At 41.2% G+C, this 17,116-nt stretch overlaps 1 protein-coding gene across 2 annotated transcripts in view; it reads right to left on the reverse strand.

The window, feature by feature from the left end:
* Positions 1 to 3,358: 3,358 nt before the first annotated feature.
* igf2bp2a (insulin-like growth factor 2 mRNA binding protein 2a) overlaps positions 3,359 to 17,116 on the reverse strand; it is a 67,380-nt gene continuing 53,622 nt past the window's right edge. For both annotated transcript variants that reach the window (XM_081369382.1, XM_081369383.1), the window contains exons 13-16: positions 16,977 to 17,051; positions 16,647 to 16,778; positions 6,864 to 6,977; positions 3,359 to 3,638 (exon numbers count right to left, since the gene is read on the reverse strand). In XM_081369382.1, the coding sequence (XP_081225508.1) occupies positions 3,543 to 3,638; positions 6,864 to 6,977; positions 16,647 to 16,778; positions 16,977 to 17,051 (417 nt within the window). In that variant the 3' untranslated portion in view covers positions 3,359 to 3,542. The remainder of the gene's footprint in view (positions 3,639 to 6,863; positions 6,978 to 16,646; positions 16,779 to 16,976; positions 17,052 to 17,116) is intronic.

Below are 17,116 nucleotides of genomic sequence, written 5' to 3' on the forward strand. Positions count from 1 at the left end.
TCACCCTAAAAGGGTGGCCCAAAAGCAAACAACAATGAAATTTCAAGCCAAGACTACAAACAACAGCTACCCCTAAACTGACCTGATTCGTTCGACTTATATTAGCTATGACTTATGGCCTAAAGATAATGCAAAGACCTCAGTTATCCCTAGCGTTATGTTACAGGATATCGTAATGGATAGCGAGACAGCGTGATTACCAGATTACAGAGACAATAAAACAGTGTGATGTTAGTTAATGCATGTATCGACTAATGCTTCTGTAAAGTTAAATACTGATGCACGACTGATGCACACCTGACAAAGCTTCGAAATACAAACTCTTTAAGAAAAGTTAAGAACCACTGTAGAACGTTAGATAGGTGTCTACCGACAGCGTGGCGCGTTACAGTTACAATAACACTTAAAAGTGAACCGAGTTACCATACTGCTACACAACCTGAACTCCATCAATGAGCAAACACCTGAGATTAAGCAGAAAGTCAATAATTCAGGGGAAATAACGCCCTCATTTGGCTACGAGCCTTCACAGAGACAGGAACCGTAAGAAGAACCATGTTCAGCTTCTCAAGTGAAAACTTGTTAGAAGTCACTTGATCTACCAGAAGCCTCAAGCCTTTACAAACAGAAACAGCATCGGCACCTGGCATCTGTGCTACTCTTTGTGGATAAGTGTGGACAAGTTGCTTCAGTGGGTATAAAACAATTTACACAAGTCTACGGTAACACACCCCTTCCGAAAACGGTTACTAAAACTATGGAGCGGGACTTCTTGCAGTTCAGTCCACAGACAAATCATGTGAATTACCGTATGAATGCAAACCAGCTGTGCAAGTACAAACACTTGGACCTGACCGTGTACTGTCTTCCATCTCGATTTGACATAGGCCTCGGTCTTTGAGAGATAACACGCATGTACAGTAGACCAGCAACAGATCCACTGAAGTCAGAGCAAATCTGAGGCGACAAAAATACCTGCATTTGTGATTTCTGTGTGATTACAATAAACAAACACAGTGACTCTGTGATTATTATATCAAGTTAACAGAGCTGTTTTTTTATTTTTTTCTATTTTTCTTCATATCAAACCAGGTTTGTTTTGTGAAAGGCCCTGATAGAAAAACCTCAATTAAAAAAATTGGTCTTACGGTAATTCCTGAATTTGGACTCATTTCTTTATAAAATGAAAGCTGGCTTACGCTTCAGACAACGTAACTACTCCTGGATAATGCTTTGAATGAAGCCATTCTACTTGATATTCATAGTCTTCTTCAACCATTTGTCATTGATCTAGACATCAGTACACAGTATCCACATTTTGAACCCCTTTCGGGCAGCTAAGTACACCTCAGTTACACATTCTATAAATCACGAGGTTGTGATCGGTAAAAGAACGCAGTAAATTCAGATACAGTTTTGAAAGCTTTAAGATCCATTCTTCTTTGTCAGATGGACCTGAAGACTTCAGACTAGTCTTTTTCTTGAACTTTTGTGATTATCATAAAAAAAGAAACCGTTCAAAACTTTCAGTTTACAAGGCATACAAAATGTTGGGAGAAAAAAAGGGAAATTAAGATTGGACTGAGGTACCCTGACGCCTGAGGTAGATCACAATACTGACATGCGCGCCAATCACATTCTGATCAAAGTTTTGCGTTGATTCATTACTGTTCTTACTGTTAGTATACTACCAATATTCATAGTCTACTTCCAAGAAAATAAACACTTCCCTTCAGAATAACATGGCAGTGTTCCACCAAAAAAAAGAGACCTTTTCTGTTTGTTTCTGATTAATAGCTCTCGTCACAAAATAGGAAAAAAATAGATTCATAAATATTTCTCTCTCTTTATATATATATCTATATACACACACGCATACACACAAATGGAAGCTGTGCGTATTGGCATAAACCTTGCGTCTGGAAGGTGAGGCTTAGCTCTCATTGAGCGAGGGAGCTGTCTGTGATGTCATAGACTGGTGACGTTAAGGCCACGAGCTTCCATAGTCAAAAAGAAGAAGAAAATAAAGCACAAAGTGATATCCGTCCTGTCGATCAGTTTCCCAAAAACAGCCCGAGTATTGTAAAAAAAAAAAAGAAAGAAGATAAAATCAGAACAAAAACAATATCGCTGACCAACCAGCTCACTGAACATGACAGGGAGGTGCTCTCTCTAAAAGGCTGCTTATTGTACATTCACAGCTGTCATGCCGTTTAGAAAGCTCCCTGACAAAGAGATTTAAAGCCAAACGCGGTCGTGTGTGTGTACCACAGGTGCCTCCTCGTCCCACAATCAACCTGACCCTCCATCACATTTTGAATCACCCATCTATTCGTTTGCTTTCAGCATAGATTAAGGCAGAGTTCTTGGTGCACATTCGATTTCGCTTCTGCCCAATGCCAAGCCAGGAAAGGTGCGCTGTCTTTCAGGCGCTGGTGCTTGCTTCAGATTTTTTTCATACCCCCTAAAGCAAACAAGGGGTGGTGACTCCCAATCCACATCTACTACATACCTACTTCGTCTCGTAATGACTGCCGCCACAAGAGTGTGGCAGTGATGAAATAACAAAATGCAGAGGCTGCAAAAACACTGGCGTTAAAATAAAAATGGAGTGTAAGAGCTGGATAGAAATAAGAATAAACGAAAAGCTAAAAAATGAAAGATATGCACAGTAAGAAATGTTTCAATGTTTGCATCCGTTGGCACACACAGGCTTAAGTAACAAGGATCCGTTGCGTTGGATGATGTGTCCTGAAATGCAAACAGGCTAAGATATGAGTAAACGTTCTGTCCTTTACATTTCCAAACATTCTCATCCCATCATCGCAGAAATTAGAAAAACATAATGTTATGCGTACGCAACCGCGTATTTGCACTAATCGCCCGCTTGCTGGCTTGTGCAAAACAAGAAGAATTATACTTCTGCTTCAAAAAACAGTATATTTGTTCTAGTGTACTGGTGACAATACTGCTGAGGATCACTGAAATCGCAATCTGAGCATTCAAAAAAAAAAAAAAAAAAAAAAAAAATCGGTCGCCAACTGCCAAATAGTGCACACCCACACTTACCTACCCAAAAAAACAGCTACACAACTCAGTCAAAATGCATCAGTGTACACGTGTTAATGGAGCATCTTATCTGTGTTAACCCTATGTTAAGCCTAAATTAAGAAGTTTCTAAAGAAATTGTTACTTGGGGCGACCGTGATGTGTCCCGTCCTGATAGCAGACGCCCCATACCTATTCGTCTCTCAGTCAGGGTGTGTTTGAACAATAAAAGGAACACTTGTCTTCCTTGCACTTCCTTCTTTCCTTCCTTCCTTCCTTCCTTCCTTCCCCCCCTCCCTCCCTCCCTCCCCAAGCTGGCAGTGCACTCAGAGCCCTTCTGCCTGTGGCTCCTTCATCTCCCCTAGAAAGAAGTTCTTTGGTTTTGATCCCGCGGCTGCTGGTCTGCCCGGCCGGTCCCCTGCATCCGGTCTGGTCTGATTCCAGTTGGGAGGGCTACATTCATTGGCAGGTGCCCGCTGGGGCTGCCCTGATGGTCACTTGGAGCGGTGTGTCACGGGGGTGCCTTGCTGGTGCTTCTGTTCCTGTTGTTTCACCTGCTGGATGATCTCCCTGATTTTCCTCTGTGCAGTCTGTGGGACCAGAGTAGAGCATGTTTATTGTGCTAAATGTTTGGTTCCACTTCGGTTTCAATAGGAGAGAGGCGACTGCTTGAAGGTGGCACCACAAGACATCATGATTTCATGTTTTTGTCATTGACCAATAAGAGGTGATTTTATTTACACCCAATTCAACAGCGTTTAGCTTTTACATGGTCAAGGAACAAAATGAAGTAAAATACACTAACATTCAAAAGTTTGGGGTCGGTAAGATTTTTTCTGAAGTCTCTTCTGATCACCAAGGCTACATTTATTTGATCAAAAATACAGTAAAATTGTGAAATATTATTACAATTTATATAAACTGTTATCTATTTTAATATATTTTGAAATGTAATTTATTCCTGTGATAGCAAATCTGAATTTTCAGCATCAATACTCCAGTCTTCAGAGTCACATGATCCTTCAGAAATGATCATAATATGCTGATCTGCTGTTTAAGAAACATTTCTTATTATTATCAATGATGAAAGCAGTTGTGCAGATTAATATTTTTATGGAAACTGAGATAAGAAAATGCAGGACTCTTTTATGAATATAAAGAAGACTTTATTTTAAATAAAAATGTTTGTAATAATTAAAAATGTGTTTACTCTGACTTTTAATAAATTTAATCTGTCCTTGATGAATAAAATTTTAAAGGAACACTCCACCGTTTTTTCATATTAAACTATGTTATTCCCTTAACTAAGACGAGTTGACACATACCTCTCTCGTCTCTCTACGACCAAGAATGGTGACGCAAAATAAAACGTGACGCTTTTCTAAGCGGGTAAAAAGGATAACTATAATGTATGGAGCACTTCGACTCGGCGCAGTAAAAAGTCACGTTGGTTCTAATGACAGAAGTGAGAGGCAGAGGGGGAGAGGATTTTTCAGGAGTGATGATATTACTGCACCGAGTCGAAGTGCTCCCAAGTGCTATTCCGCCATACATTATAGTTATCCTTTTTACCTGCTTAGAAAAGCGCTACGTTTTATTTTGTGTCACCATACTTGGTCGTATAACTACTCGTGTAACTGTATTTAAATAGGGAAAACGTGGAGGTGTTTGGTCGCTTCTAGCTTCATCTCTGTTCGGTTCCTAATGAATGAACTGGGCTAAGCTAAGTGCTATCAAAGTGTCGCCGCGCGCCAGAGCGATTGAGAGCACGCACTGAGACGAGAGAGGTATGTATCAACTCGTCTTAGTTAAAGGGGTGGTTGATTGCTATTTCACTTTTTTCATTTTAAATACTGTGTAATGTTGCTGTTGGTGCATGAACAGTATCTGCAAAGTTGCTGCGCTGAAAGTTCAACGTAAGCGGAGATATTGTCTTTTAAAAATCAGGAAGTTTAATGCCTACAAAAACGACTCGAATGGGACTACAACGAGATACTTCCCGGGTTTTATACGTAACTAACCCATACATTTACATCAACCCTCCCTCCGGAACATGTTCTGCTTTGGAAGAGGAGGAGTTATAGTGGAGAGCTGTAGCTGTCAGGTCTTCTGTGTTCAGGCTTCCTACAGACGCTGTAGTTCGTCAACAATGGTTAAAATTTAAGTTTGGTTATGTTCCTGACAATTACAATCGTAGTTTAGCTCTCTGTGCTGCGCATTTTACCGAAGACAGCTTCCAGAATCTACACGAGTTCAATGTCGGATTCAACAAGAAACTATTACTCCAACATGAAGCAGTTACAGCTTTAAAACCAGAGGCCACAACCTGCAAGTAAGATTTAATCATTTTAAATGTATTTGCCTGTATAATTTAAGACGTACGTTTTAGTTTTATCAAGGATGTAAAAAAATGCCAGCGCTGGCTTTAGTATATGACAGATGCGTATAAACATTTTGGACCCGAATTTGTATATGTACAAATTTTGTAAACGTATTTTCCATGTATACTTTATGACGTAATTTTTTTATTTGATCAAGAACGCAAACCAATGCCAAAGCTGTTTGGTTATAGTAGCTAGTTAGTTCGATGTTATTTTGTGTGTATAAGAAACGTGTACAAACTTCAAAAAATTATCGCAACAGCGAACTTCAGCTGCTGTTATCACATGTACACCTAAAGAAAACGACAAACTGAGTAAACTACCGGTAAGTGTTGTGAATAGTTAAACGGTTGTTCATTCTATCAATAAAACAATATCTTTAAAAAACGGTATTACTCAGTCATGTATTCAGTTATATTAAATGTTTAATCAGGGGGAAAGCGTATCTCAAAAGCTAACAAACAGCAGTAGCATTTTCAAGTAACAGCGTATGGGAATTCTTTGAGAAAATAATAATAATTAAAAAAAATTACCATTCAGAAACGTTTAGTAAGAGCCGTGTTTGCGGAGGTTCTGCTTGACTCTCTTCATCACCGCTCTCTGGGTCTGATTCTGGCTCAAACTGATGAGGCAATATTGACACCATTACATTTGACCGGGTCCGGAGCACATGCAACTGTCGCCCGTAAAGGTAATGGGCGTGAAGATTCCGGACGCAGTTTAGCCAATTACAACACACCGGCCGAACTAACCAATCTGAGCTCATTGCCTCTTTCTGAGGGAGTGGTTTCATAGAATCAGGAAGTCAACCGGTCGTTCAAATGACAGAGGAGGAAGCGGCTTACAATAAAGGTGAAATTTATGAAAAATAAGGCGTTTTTTAACAAACGAAACACGAAGACATGTTATATTGCAGCCCATAAACATAATCAAGCTAAGAAAAAAGGCAGTAAACCACCCCTTTAAGGGAATAACATAGTTTAATATGAAAAAACGTTGGAGTGTTCCTTTAACCCCAAACTTTAGAATGTTACTGTATAACACTTGATGTTGCAGATTTCAATTCAATTTTGAAATTAAATGTTGTGCACAGTTAAGGTGAGCATTATTTTGGACCAATGAGTGTAGATGGGGCCACCCAGCTTGAAATAAATAAAGCCATTCATTCCTGTTTCTTTAAGCAGTCCTGCACTGCACGGATACATTTACATACAGGTAAATCTCTATTGATTGACACAGTCAAATCGCTCAGCCCTACTCTGCGCCTCCCCTGACATTCTCTCACACCCCACACTTTGAAAACCCTTGGAATAGAGTATAGCGTGTTTTCAGTTTTAAGATCCATCACTAAAGCAGTACATTCTAGAGCTGTACATTTCAGTCCTTAAGAACAAAACAACACAAGGTTTCTGAGAAATATCATGTATAATTTACCTGGCTGGCAAAGAAATGCCCACTGATTTTGACAAAGACCTCATCGTTCTCGTCTGGCGTTTGGTCCCGTGGCACTATGACCTCTGCACTGGTTAGGTTCTGCAGCTCGTTAACCTGAAAGAGGTTCAGAGAAACAAGCTGATGACATCACTACCTATCAGTCATAATGCCAGTTGGGTCAAAGTGTGCCAATGTTATGTGTCAATCAGATTTATAAAAGAACAAGCAGCACATATCCAGTTGCTCATAGGTACATGACATACATCAAGACCAATCTGCTGTTATGCCCTTGCCTTGGGTCCCAATTGCAATGTCTATCTACTCTACAAATGATGCCCTGGTGGCTGGAGTCCCCATGAATAGAGACACATATTTATAAGAAGCAAAAAGTACAGTTCCTGAAACACATAACCATCACTGGTCACAGTGATTTGGATCAGCCTGCTCTCTTCAAAGCCTTAGACTGAAACGTAACAGTTATATAACAACCAAACTTAATCAAGTTTTTTTTTTTTTTTTTATAGCTTGAAAAAAGCTTTCATAGACTTTTTCAGTCCTTTTGCACAGCAAATTACATGGAAAAATCAGTCAGGTACATATAAAACAATTATCAAAAACAATAACATATTCAAAATTTGCTGTGGTGGCATATGAGCTCTCTCAGGAACTATTCACACCACATTAACTTTGATTAATCAACAATGTTCCCATTCTTTAACAGTGAACATTTCATTGTTTTTGGGAAAGCTATTTTAAATGTTTTATGGATTCTCAGAATCACTGTTTACTACTGCAAACACATTTTGACTCAATCATTTATAATGGTGCATAATGAAAGGAATATTGACTGGTGATGAGCAAACAGCTGTGATGGTATGTGCTACACAACAACTTGTTTGAAACAATATAAACATATTTTATTGTGAATCAGAATCCTATGTTAGGTCTGGTATATTACTCAAGCTCAGAGTTAATAGGACATTCAGACTCTGAAATAAATAAATAGATAAACCCTATTGAACACTCTGTTTCCCCATTGTAATAAAAAAAATAATAATAATTCCACACTGAGGGTTGATGCCACATCGTCTGTGTTTGCTCACCCTGTCACAAAAACGGGTGGCTGTACTAAGATGAAGGAGATCAGCAAAAACCAGGGAGGCAGGAGTCAGATGATGTCCCAGGCCACAGCCAGTGTGATTTTCCTAGGCGGAGTCAAAGGAGGGAGGAGCCATGGTGGATGCCTGTGCGATGGAACCAGGGATGTGATCTCCTGTGAAGGAGCTGGCCATGGTGGAGACCCAGATGGAGCCAAGGAGACACGGAGCCAGAGGGCCAAGGCGGAGCTGACGGCTCATGGGGCCGAGGCGGAAGCGGGAATCCAGAAGACTGCAGTGGAGCCAGTGTGACCGAGGACAAAGGTGGAGCCAACGGGAAGGCAGAGCCCAGTGGAGCCAAAGGGATGGAGGGCAGAAGTGCAACCAAGAGCCAGGATGACGTCTGACCAAGGTGAAGATCCATACCTTCAAGTTCCGCAAACGTTCCCTCTGGGATGGGCTTTGCTGCAGTCTCGTGGGGCTCAGGCTTCAGGGCGGAATAAGACTCAGTAGGGCTCACTGACACGGCTCAGACTGGCAATGTAAAAAACGCAGAGCGAGCAGTCTGGATAGTGATTTAGGCATGCCAACTCCAAAAACCCACAAATGGCAAACTGCAAAGTCCATGGTGAAAGGAGGAAGGGGGAAAATAGGGTGTAAAAAAAAACGCCTAAATAAACTATTGATTCTGCAAGAAGATGGAGATCAGCAAAAACAGTCTTTAATCCAATAAATTCAACAGGCAAGGAAACTCAGGAAACAATAGTACAACCACGTAAAACACTGACGAGACAGGACCAAGAACTGAACAAATCTAAGACTAAATGAGGGAACACCAGGGGCCGGTTGCATAAACAGTTAAGACTAGTCTTACAACTTAGTCATCACATTTTTTTCTTTAAGACTGTTCATAACTGTTTCAAGTCAGTTATTGTCAAGTGTCTTTTCTAACGGTGCACTTTCCCACACTTGAAAAAAATAGGTTCTCACTATATGAAGATGTAAACTGGATTCCACTCAATGTGAATTATTGTGTATTATTTCCATCCATTTATTTATTATAGCATTCATGTAGGTGAAAAACCTTTAAAGAAATAAACATACATACATACATAGTGTTAATCACCAGCAAACCCAGTAAAGTGCATAAATTGGCTGGTTTAACATGACTTAATTTGAACTTTTGCACAGAACTACATCAAATACATCAGTACCTTAAGTTAATGAACCATTTAAAACATGAATATTTCACCAAGCCTAAAATATATTTCACATAGGTCTGAGTTGGTAATTACACATTAATTATTGTGAATATTGTGCATATGTGAATATTACACATTCAGTTAAAGCTGGTAGGTATTATGCAGCCCAATAACAATAAATCACATACGCAATTTATTTTACATTTAAAGTACAAAATAAATGCATTTTAATAGCTTTTACACATTTGTATAGTTTAATTGACTGAATTTTAACCACAAAGGCTATGAAACAACCTATGCTTTTAACCATATTTATAAATGAATTGCTATTTTAATAATTTACTATACTTAATACTTCTTTCCAGTCATCTCAATGGGAAAAAGTTTCCCAATCAACACGAATTTACCCTATTGTATGCAGCCCTGCCAGCTCTAAACTCTTGCATCAATGGGACGTTCGTTTGCAAGATTGGCTGCTAGTTGAAGTGCTGTTAAGAACTCGCTGAAAGTGAGGTCTGACCCTTTTCCAAGACTTTGGAGAGCTCTCTTTGTAACATGCACTACAGCTTCCGCAGCTTCGTTTCGGTGTGGTGAATCGGCTGGATACACTCTCCAGTCAAACTGTGTTCCATTCTTAACTGCATACTCCTCCATGGTTCCATTATCTTGACTTTCCAGGAAAGTATTCAGATCCTTGAGTACAGGTTTTGCACCAATGAAATTGGTTCCTGGGTCTGACCAGACCTGTCGGGGCTGACCTCTAATTGCAGTAAACCTCTGGTATGCCAACAGGAAGCGCTCTGTAGAAAGAGTGTTGGCCAGCTCTGCATGAATAGCTCTACTTGCCATACAGCAAAAGACTCCCCAAACTTTCATTGACGCTCTTCTCTTGACATTGTCCTTTACTTGGTAGGGTCCGAACATATCAATGGCGGTGAACTCAAATGGTGCAGCAGGTCTTTTCAAGTAGTTTACTTGTTGACATACTCTGGCTTTTGCTTTTTTTGCAGGAGATGCATAGGTCAATGACTTTTTGAGAAACTCTTCTTCCTCCTAAAACCCATGCTTTCCTTCTCATCCTCAACAAGGTCCCCGCCACTCCATCATGTCCCTTGTCATGAGCTTCACAAGCCAACAAAGTTGCAATCCAGGCATCAAAGGACAAGAGGGGAACAGTTTTGAGGTCCTCATGAAAGACTTGAACTCTGCCACCACACCAAAAGTCCAGTTGCCATGTCTCTGTAGACAACCAGTTGATCTACTGTGGTGTTTGAGAAGATCACACCTTTTTGCACTGCTAAGCAGAGGTCTCTGAATGCATCACTCTTTCTTTGAGACTGATAATACCAGCTGATGATACCACCTCCCACTTTAATTTGTCCATTGTCTTGACTTGAATGAACTTTTTTGCAGCTCTCCAGACCAAAGCCGCCGTGTTAGATTGCTGAATCTCCTCACATCAATTAGCTCTTGAACTGCTCTTCCACCAGGTGGTCTACTTGGTCCCATCTGGGTTGAACTCCGATTTTCTTCCGCCTCTTGTTTCTTCAACTGAGCTCTGATAAGTGCAGCAACAAATGTCTCTGGCTGCAGCAGCAACATCTTTAGCAGATTTAATTGGCCACTCATTCACTGGTAGACTGAGGAACTTTGGACTTGACTACCACTCAGAGTCTTCATCCAAATCTTTCGGGCCAGCTCCTCTTGTGATGATGTCTGCAATGTGCATTTGCCCTGGAACCCACCACCAATCCTGGACGTTGGTGCTGCTTTGAATCTCTCCAATTCGATTTGCAAAGAAGGTTTGGTAGCCATAACTTTCACGCTGTACTGCTCCCAAGACGGTCTGACTGTCAACAAGATGATACCTCTTCTCAATTTGGACCCTGCAATGTCTTTGGAAGTACTATTTTAACCAGGCAGCAAAGACAGCTCCGCACACCTCCACTTTTATGGCATCGCCCTTATGGTCGAGGGGGGGGCAGTTTGGCTTTGGATTCAACAAGCCTCACGGTTATGCCTTGACTGCAGCTCCAATGCAGATACAACACTGCTCCGTACGCATGTTTACTGCCGTCAGAGAAGGTGACACCAACAGGTTCGACGGCAGAATATGGGGGTGACAGGGGTCTGATGAATTTTACTTGTCCCAGCTCAACATACACTTCCAGAAGATTGACTGCATCCTCCCGGAGCCCCTCCGACAAAGCTGCATCCCAGGTATTCTCGGTTGGGCCGTAGTTAACTTTGGCCTCTTGGAAGGCAAAAACCTAGTGTCACCAGACCTAGTGGATCATACAGCCCTGAGACTTGACTTAGAAGTTCTCTTCTGGTGAGTGGATTTGAGCACTTTGAGAAATTTACAGAAATTATGACGTGGAGTTTGTCATCTTGTACCGTGTATCCAAGGCCAAGCACTTTATTATCATCTTTTGTCAGCTGATTTGGTAAGATCATAGTCTTTGGCCCAGTCTTCATCTTGTCTCTGGACTCTTTCCTCCCACTTTGATCTGAGTAGACCAAGGGCTTTATGTGGAATCTGCCAGCTTTTAGGATCTGCTCAACATTCGACGTGATGACATTCAGTTGACCCATGCTGTCGTGGGAAGTCAGGATGTCGTCGACATAAGCATCTTCTTGCAGCATCCTTAAGGTGATTGAATATGGGTAGCTTTGCGGTCTCTCGCATGGCCAGTTGAGCAATGCAGCCTGCTGGTTTGTCTCCAATATTTACCCTTGTTATGGCATATTCTTCAATTTCATCTCCTCCAGAATCGCGCCAGAGGAATCTGTGCAGATGGACTTCACGGTCTTCCAGCAAGATGGAGTTATACATTTTCCGTATGTCGCCCAAGGCAGCGAAGACTCCAGCTCGGAACCTCAACAGGACAGCACGAATGGGGTTGAGCACGTCGGGACCTTTGAACAGCAGGTCTTTCATGCTCAAGCCTCTAAACTTTTGGCTGCTGTTCCAGACGAGCTTCACTGGGGTTGTGACAGATTGAGGATTTAGAGCTATTAGGTGACTGATGTACCACACTGGCCCGGTCCAGCTCTCAATCACCTAATTTGACAACTTTACTTCAGCTTTGCGATGGACCAGGTCATGCACTTTTGGAATGTTGCTTCGACAGCCCTTCTGTTGTTTGGCAGGGAAACTGGATCCTCTGTCCATGGGTATTTAGCATGCCAGTGTGGTTCCTCACAGTGCTCATCTCCATTTACATGTTAAGTCATTTTTCACCATTTCCGCTTCCCTTTCTTCAGCGAGTGTCATTTATTTGCCCCCTGGCTGGCAATTCCCGCAGCGACAACCTCCACAATTGGGCTCACAGGCGGCTCCAATGCTGTCCCACTTCCACCATTCCAGGAAGTCTCGCTTGAGGGCTGTGGTGCTAGATTGAGCAGCAGGATACACAGGAGGCTGACGAGTAGCTGGACTTTTACTGGTGAATTCTTCGTACTTGACTGCCGCAGTCCTCTTTGAGTATGCAAAATGAGTTTTTGACATATGTCTGTCTCCACAGACAATACAACCTGCTGGGTCACTGCTCAATTTGGTGGCTCTTGTTCTGGCATGCCTTGGGTCAGACCTGGCCTCCTTCCTGCTGGGTTCATCTTCTCTTAACTGTTCCAGCTGCTCATATATTGCCTCCTGCTCTTTGAGGAATTCGAGGAGCTTGTCAAAACGAGTTTGTGGTGCAACAGCATTTTTCTCATCAGCAGTATAAACCAGCCATTCCTTCTTCAGTGACTCCAGGAGTTTGCTCTCAATGGATTGTCACCAAGGGATTCTTCATGCCGCTGGTGTCTCCAAGCTCACCAAGGTCGTAGACTTGTAGTCAAGACCGCCTAAACCGAGACCAAGACACTACCAAGACCAGAGGGTATTGAGACCAAGACAAGACCAAGACCAAGACAGACCAAGTCAAGACCAAGACCAAGTCGAGACCAAGAAAACAGACTAGTGTTGAAGCTAAGCAATAACTTGTATGAATTCAAGAAAAGCAGCATACTAGGGTTCAGCCGCAGTTTACATTCAATACATATTAGACGGTATTACTTTAACTACACAGGCAGAACAATACAGAGAAAGACCATGTCATGTGTGTGACTGTGAGCTCACTGTAAATATTTTTGCAGACTGGATGAGATCAACTATGTATAGCAATTGCATGACGGCTGTTACTGCACTATTAGAGGATTGAGACTCCCTTAACTTTTGTGTACTGTTGAGGACTGACATGACTGGTACTGACTGGTTCATCTGACAAAACATCAAACACCTCCAACACAATCTTGCTCCTCCAATAACTGTCTAAAGAATGAGAAATATGTAACCAATTGAAATTATACTTAATGTGTAGATGAAATCGTAACATCAAATTAAAGATACACAATTATAAACTTGGATTAGGCCTAATGTTTAGTCAACACAACGGAGATACGCAGATGATATTTAAAAGACCATTTATTTAGTCTAACACCATCTTAAATACAATACTGTAATCAAACAACACACACACACACACACACACACACACACACACAGACACACACACACACACACACACACAGAGAGATATCAAAGACACAAATTCATCTAAGCAAATGCCTGCCTATCTCTGCCGATTTCGGAGTCTCCAAATTAATCCATTCTGCAACTTTTAAATACATAATTACATTTTAAAAAATGAAATTATAGGCTTAAGTGCAGGATCCGAAAGTTGGTCGTTTTGTCGCTATGGATACACACACACACACACACACACACACACACACACACACACACACACACACACACACACCGTTGGCGGTGCGCTCAAAGTATTCTGTCAGTTGTGCAGTTACCCAAAATCTCCTGAATGAAGTTAAAACCCATCATATCACTGATATGTATTTTTTAAATCAAGTGATCAAAGTGCTCGTTGCCGCTGCGATCAGTGGCGCGGATAAAGTGTTTTCTCGTGTGGCTCACGCACACGCTGCACTGTCTTCACTGGGACGCGCGCTTCAATCCGTTCCATTGCGGATAATGTTGCATTATCGAACATTGTGTCGTCGTGGATATTGTAGTATTGTATTGCTAAATCCCCCGACCACTATGTCGGTCTGAGACAGCGAGACCTAGACAAGACCGAGAGGTCCGAGACCAAGACAAGACCAAGACCAAAGACCATCAAAGCCGTGACAAGACCGAGACCAAGACCGGTCTAGAGACATACATCACTACAAGGTCAATCATTTGAATCAGCTCCACTATTTTCCTGGCTTGGTGACCTCTTACTGCCAGCATTGCTTGCAACTTCCACAATTTCAAGGGCAATAGCAGCTCTATAGAAGTAGGCTTCAACTTGATGGCTGGCCTTGAAGAACTATGGGCTGTAACTGCTCTCTCGGAATCCTGTTCGAATTTTTGCTTGAATAAATTCAGCCTTTCTGGAAACCAGCTTGGGGAGACAGATCTCAAGCTCCCTCAGATGGCTTTTAAAGTCTTTTTGCTCAGCAGAAGGGGCCCAACGATTCCACCGGACATGCGCTTCTCTAGCAGCTTTAACCAATCCTCCCAGGTGGCTCAGCATGAAGTCGTATGCTTTCAGGTTCGCACAAGGTTGAACAGAAAAGACTTAATGCTGGCACGTCCTCTGCATCCAGCTCAGCCTCAACCTCTGCGATGAAAGCAGCCTCCATGTCATCTTTGGCTTCCATGACTTTTGTGTTGCTTGTAGTGAAAGATTTTTGAAGCTTTCTTTGAGCTCTTCCTCACACATATCCCTATGGGTCCTAGAAACGGAATTGGGGAGCTGAGAAAATAGAATTTTTGCGCTGGTTATTTCAGCTTTAAGCTGCTTCAACGACTTTGTCTCCACCATACCCTCTGGTTGGAACAACGGAATAATAATGCACTCTTTGGGATGACACCACGGCAGTTTACCTTTTTTCTTCCAGGCCTCCACGTGAGTTTGAAGGTCCTCCAATCCTGGCTGCGGTTTTTCACTGTCAAGTGTCTTTTCTAACTGTGCGCTTTCCCACACTTGATAAAGATAGGTTCTCACTATTTGAAGATGTAAACTGGATTCCACTCAATGATTAGGCCTTGTGAATTATTTCCATCCATTTATTTATTATAGCATTCATGTAGGTGAAAAACCTTTAAAGAAATAAACATACATACATACAGTGTTAATCACCAGCAAACCCAATAAAGTGCATAAATTGGCAGGTTTAACATGACTTAATTTTAACTTTTGCACAGAACTACATTAAATACATCAGTACCTTAAGTTAATGAAGCATTTAAAACATGAATATTTCACCAAGCCTAAAATATATTTCACATACTGTAGGTCTGAGTTGGTAAATATTACACATTCAGTTAAAGCTGGCAGGTATTATACAGCCCAATAACAATAAATTATTTTACATTTAAAGTACAAAATAAATGCATTTTAATAGCTTTTACACATTTGTATAGTTTAATTGACTGGATTTTAACCACAAAGTCTATGAAACAACCTATGCTTTTAACCATATTTATAAATTAATTGCTATTTTAATAATTGAACAATCTATATTTAATTATATAGTCAAATCACTTAAGTTATTATTTTTTATATCAAACAGGTTTTAAGCAGTATTTCATAGTATTTGATGTATTTAAACAGCTGTCCAAATCATGAGTTACCAAATTAAACCAAGCAAATTAGGCAAACTAAGTAAATTAAATTTAAATAAATGTTAAAAACTCTTGTAAAATGAAGTATAAACATATATACGAGTAGGCATATTTCAACACACTACACCAATAAACACCTTATAAGTAAAAAATACGCTACTTAAGAACAATGGCGCGATTTACAGAACGTCATTGAACGCTATATTCACACGCTGGTAACAGCAACTAGCAAGCATGACAAAGTAATGCGTTTCTTAACCAGCAGAGCTTCAGAGCTTACCGGCTGTCACTTCAGAGTTCTTTGGTGAGTACCCGATCCCGCACAGTGTTTAAAACAGACATCAAGCTCTAATACTCGAACCAGCGCTGCTATCTGCCGTAGCGTCAGCTCCCGGTGCACACAAACAATAGCAACGGTGCGTTGCCTTATCCGGCCTGGGCACACGCAACGGATTGCAGATTAGTTTCACCTGGTACTAATGAGGGAATGCGGGGTGACGGGCAGTTTGCCTCAACAGTTATATAAAAACTTAGATTGGTCTAATTTTATACTAGAAAGTAAGACTGATTGCCCGTTGACTCAACACTTGTTGGTCATACTAGTATTTAAGACACAGTCAACATAAGGGCTATGTTTATACAACCGGCCCCAGGTGAACAGAATGAAACTAGGTCACAGGAAAACAGATCTAAAACACACTGAACAGAACACAATCCTGATACATGAAGGAGTCCTACTGTTATGTATGGCACATCACTGAAAGTGTCTGATCTTACTTAATACCTTTATATTTCACTGTATTCTCACCGTTTTGCCGCCTTTCCCGATGACCCTCCCAGCTGCTGAAGAGGGCACTTTTATATGTGTCTCCAGCTTCACTTCCTCTTTTGCAGTAAAGAAATTCTCTTCTTTCAGCTTCCCAAATATCCTGCCCTGGGCCTGAAATGCAGAAGCAAAGACACTATTTTTCAGGGGCATGATAGGGTACAACAGTGCTAAAGGCCTTTACATTTCTTATCAACCGTCATATACTTTTGGGACCAAACTCACATTTTCAATCATTCATTCATTCCATTGCACTTAGACTGAATTTAACTAACTGTACTGGGCTTTTAAGTGTTTATTATATTCCTTTACCTTAAACTGAGCTTCTGGTGGGCCAGTGATGATGACCATCCTCTGAGTGACGTCAGGACTCTCTGCAGGTGCGATCTGAACATGAACAACAACAGGAAAAAGAACAACATACCTTCAACAGATGAGCTCAGAGGAGAGTT

Source organism: Scardinius erythrophthalmus, assembly GCF_964197995.2.
Source record: "Scardinius erythrophthalmus genome assembly, chromosome: 6".
Taxonomy (NCBI): domain Eukaryota; kingdom Metazoa; phylum Chordata; class Actinopteri; order Cypriniformes; family Leuciscidae; genus Scardinius; species Scardinius erythrophthalmus.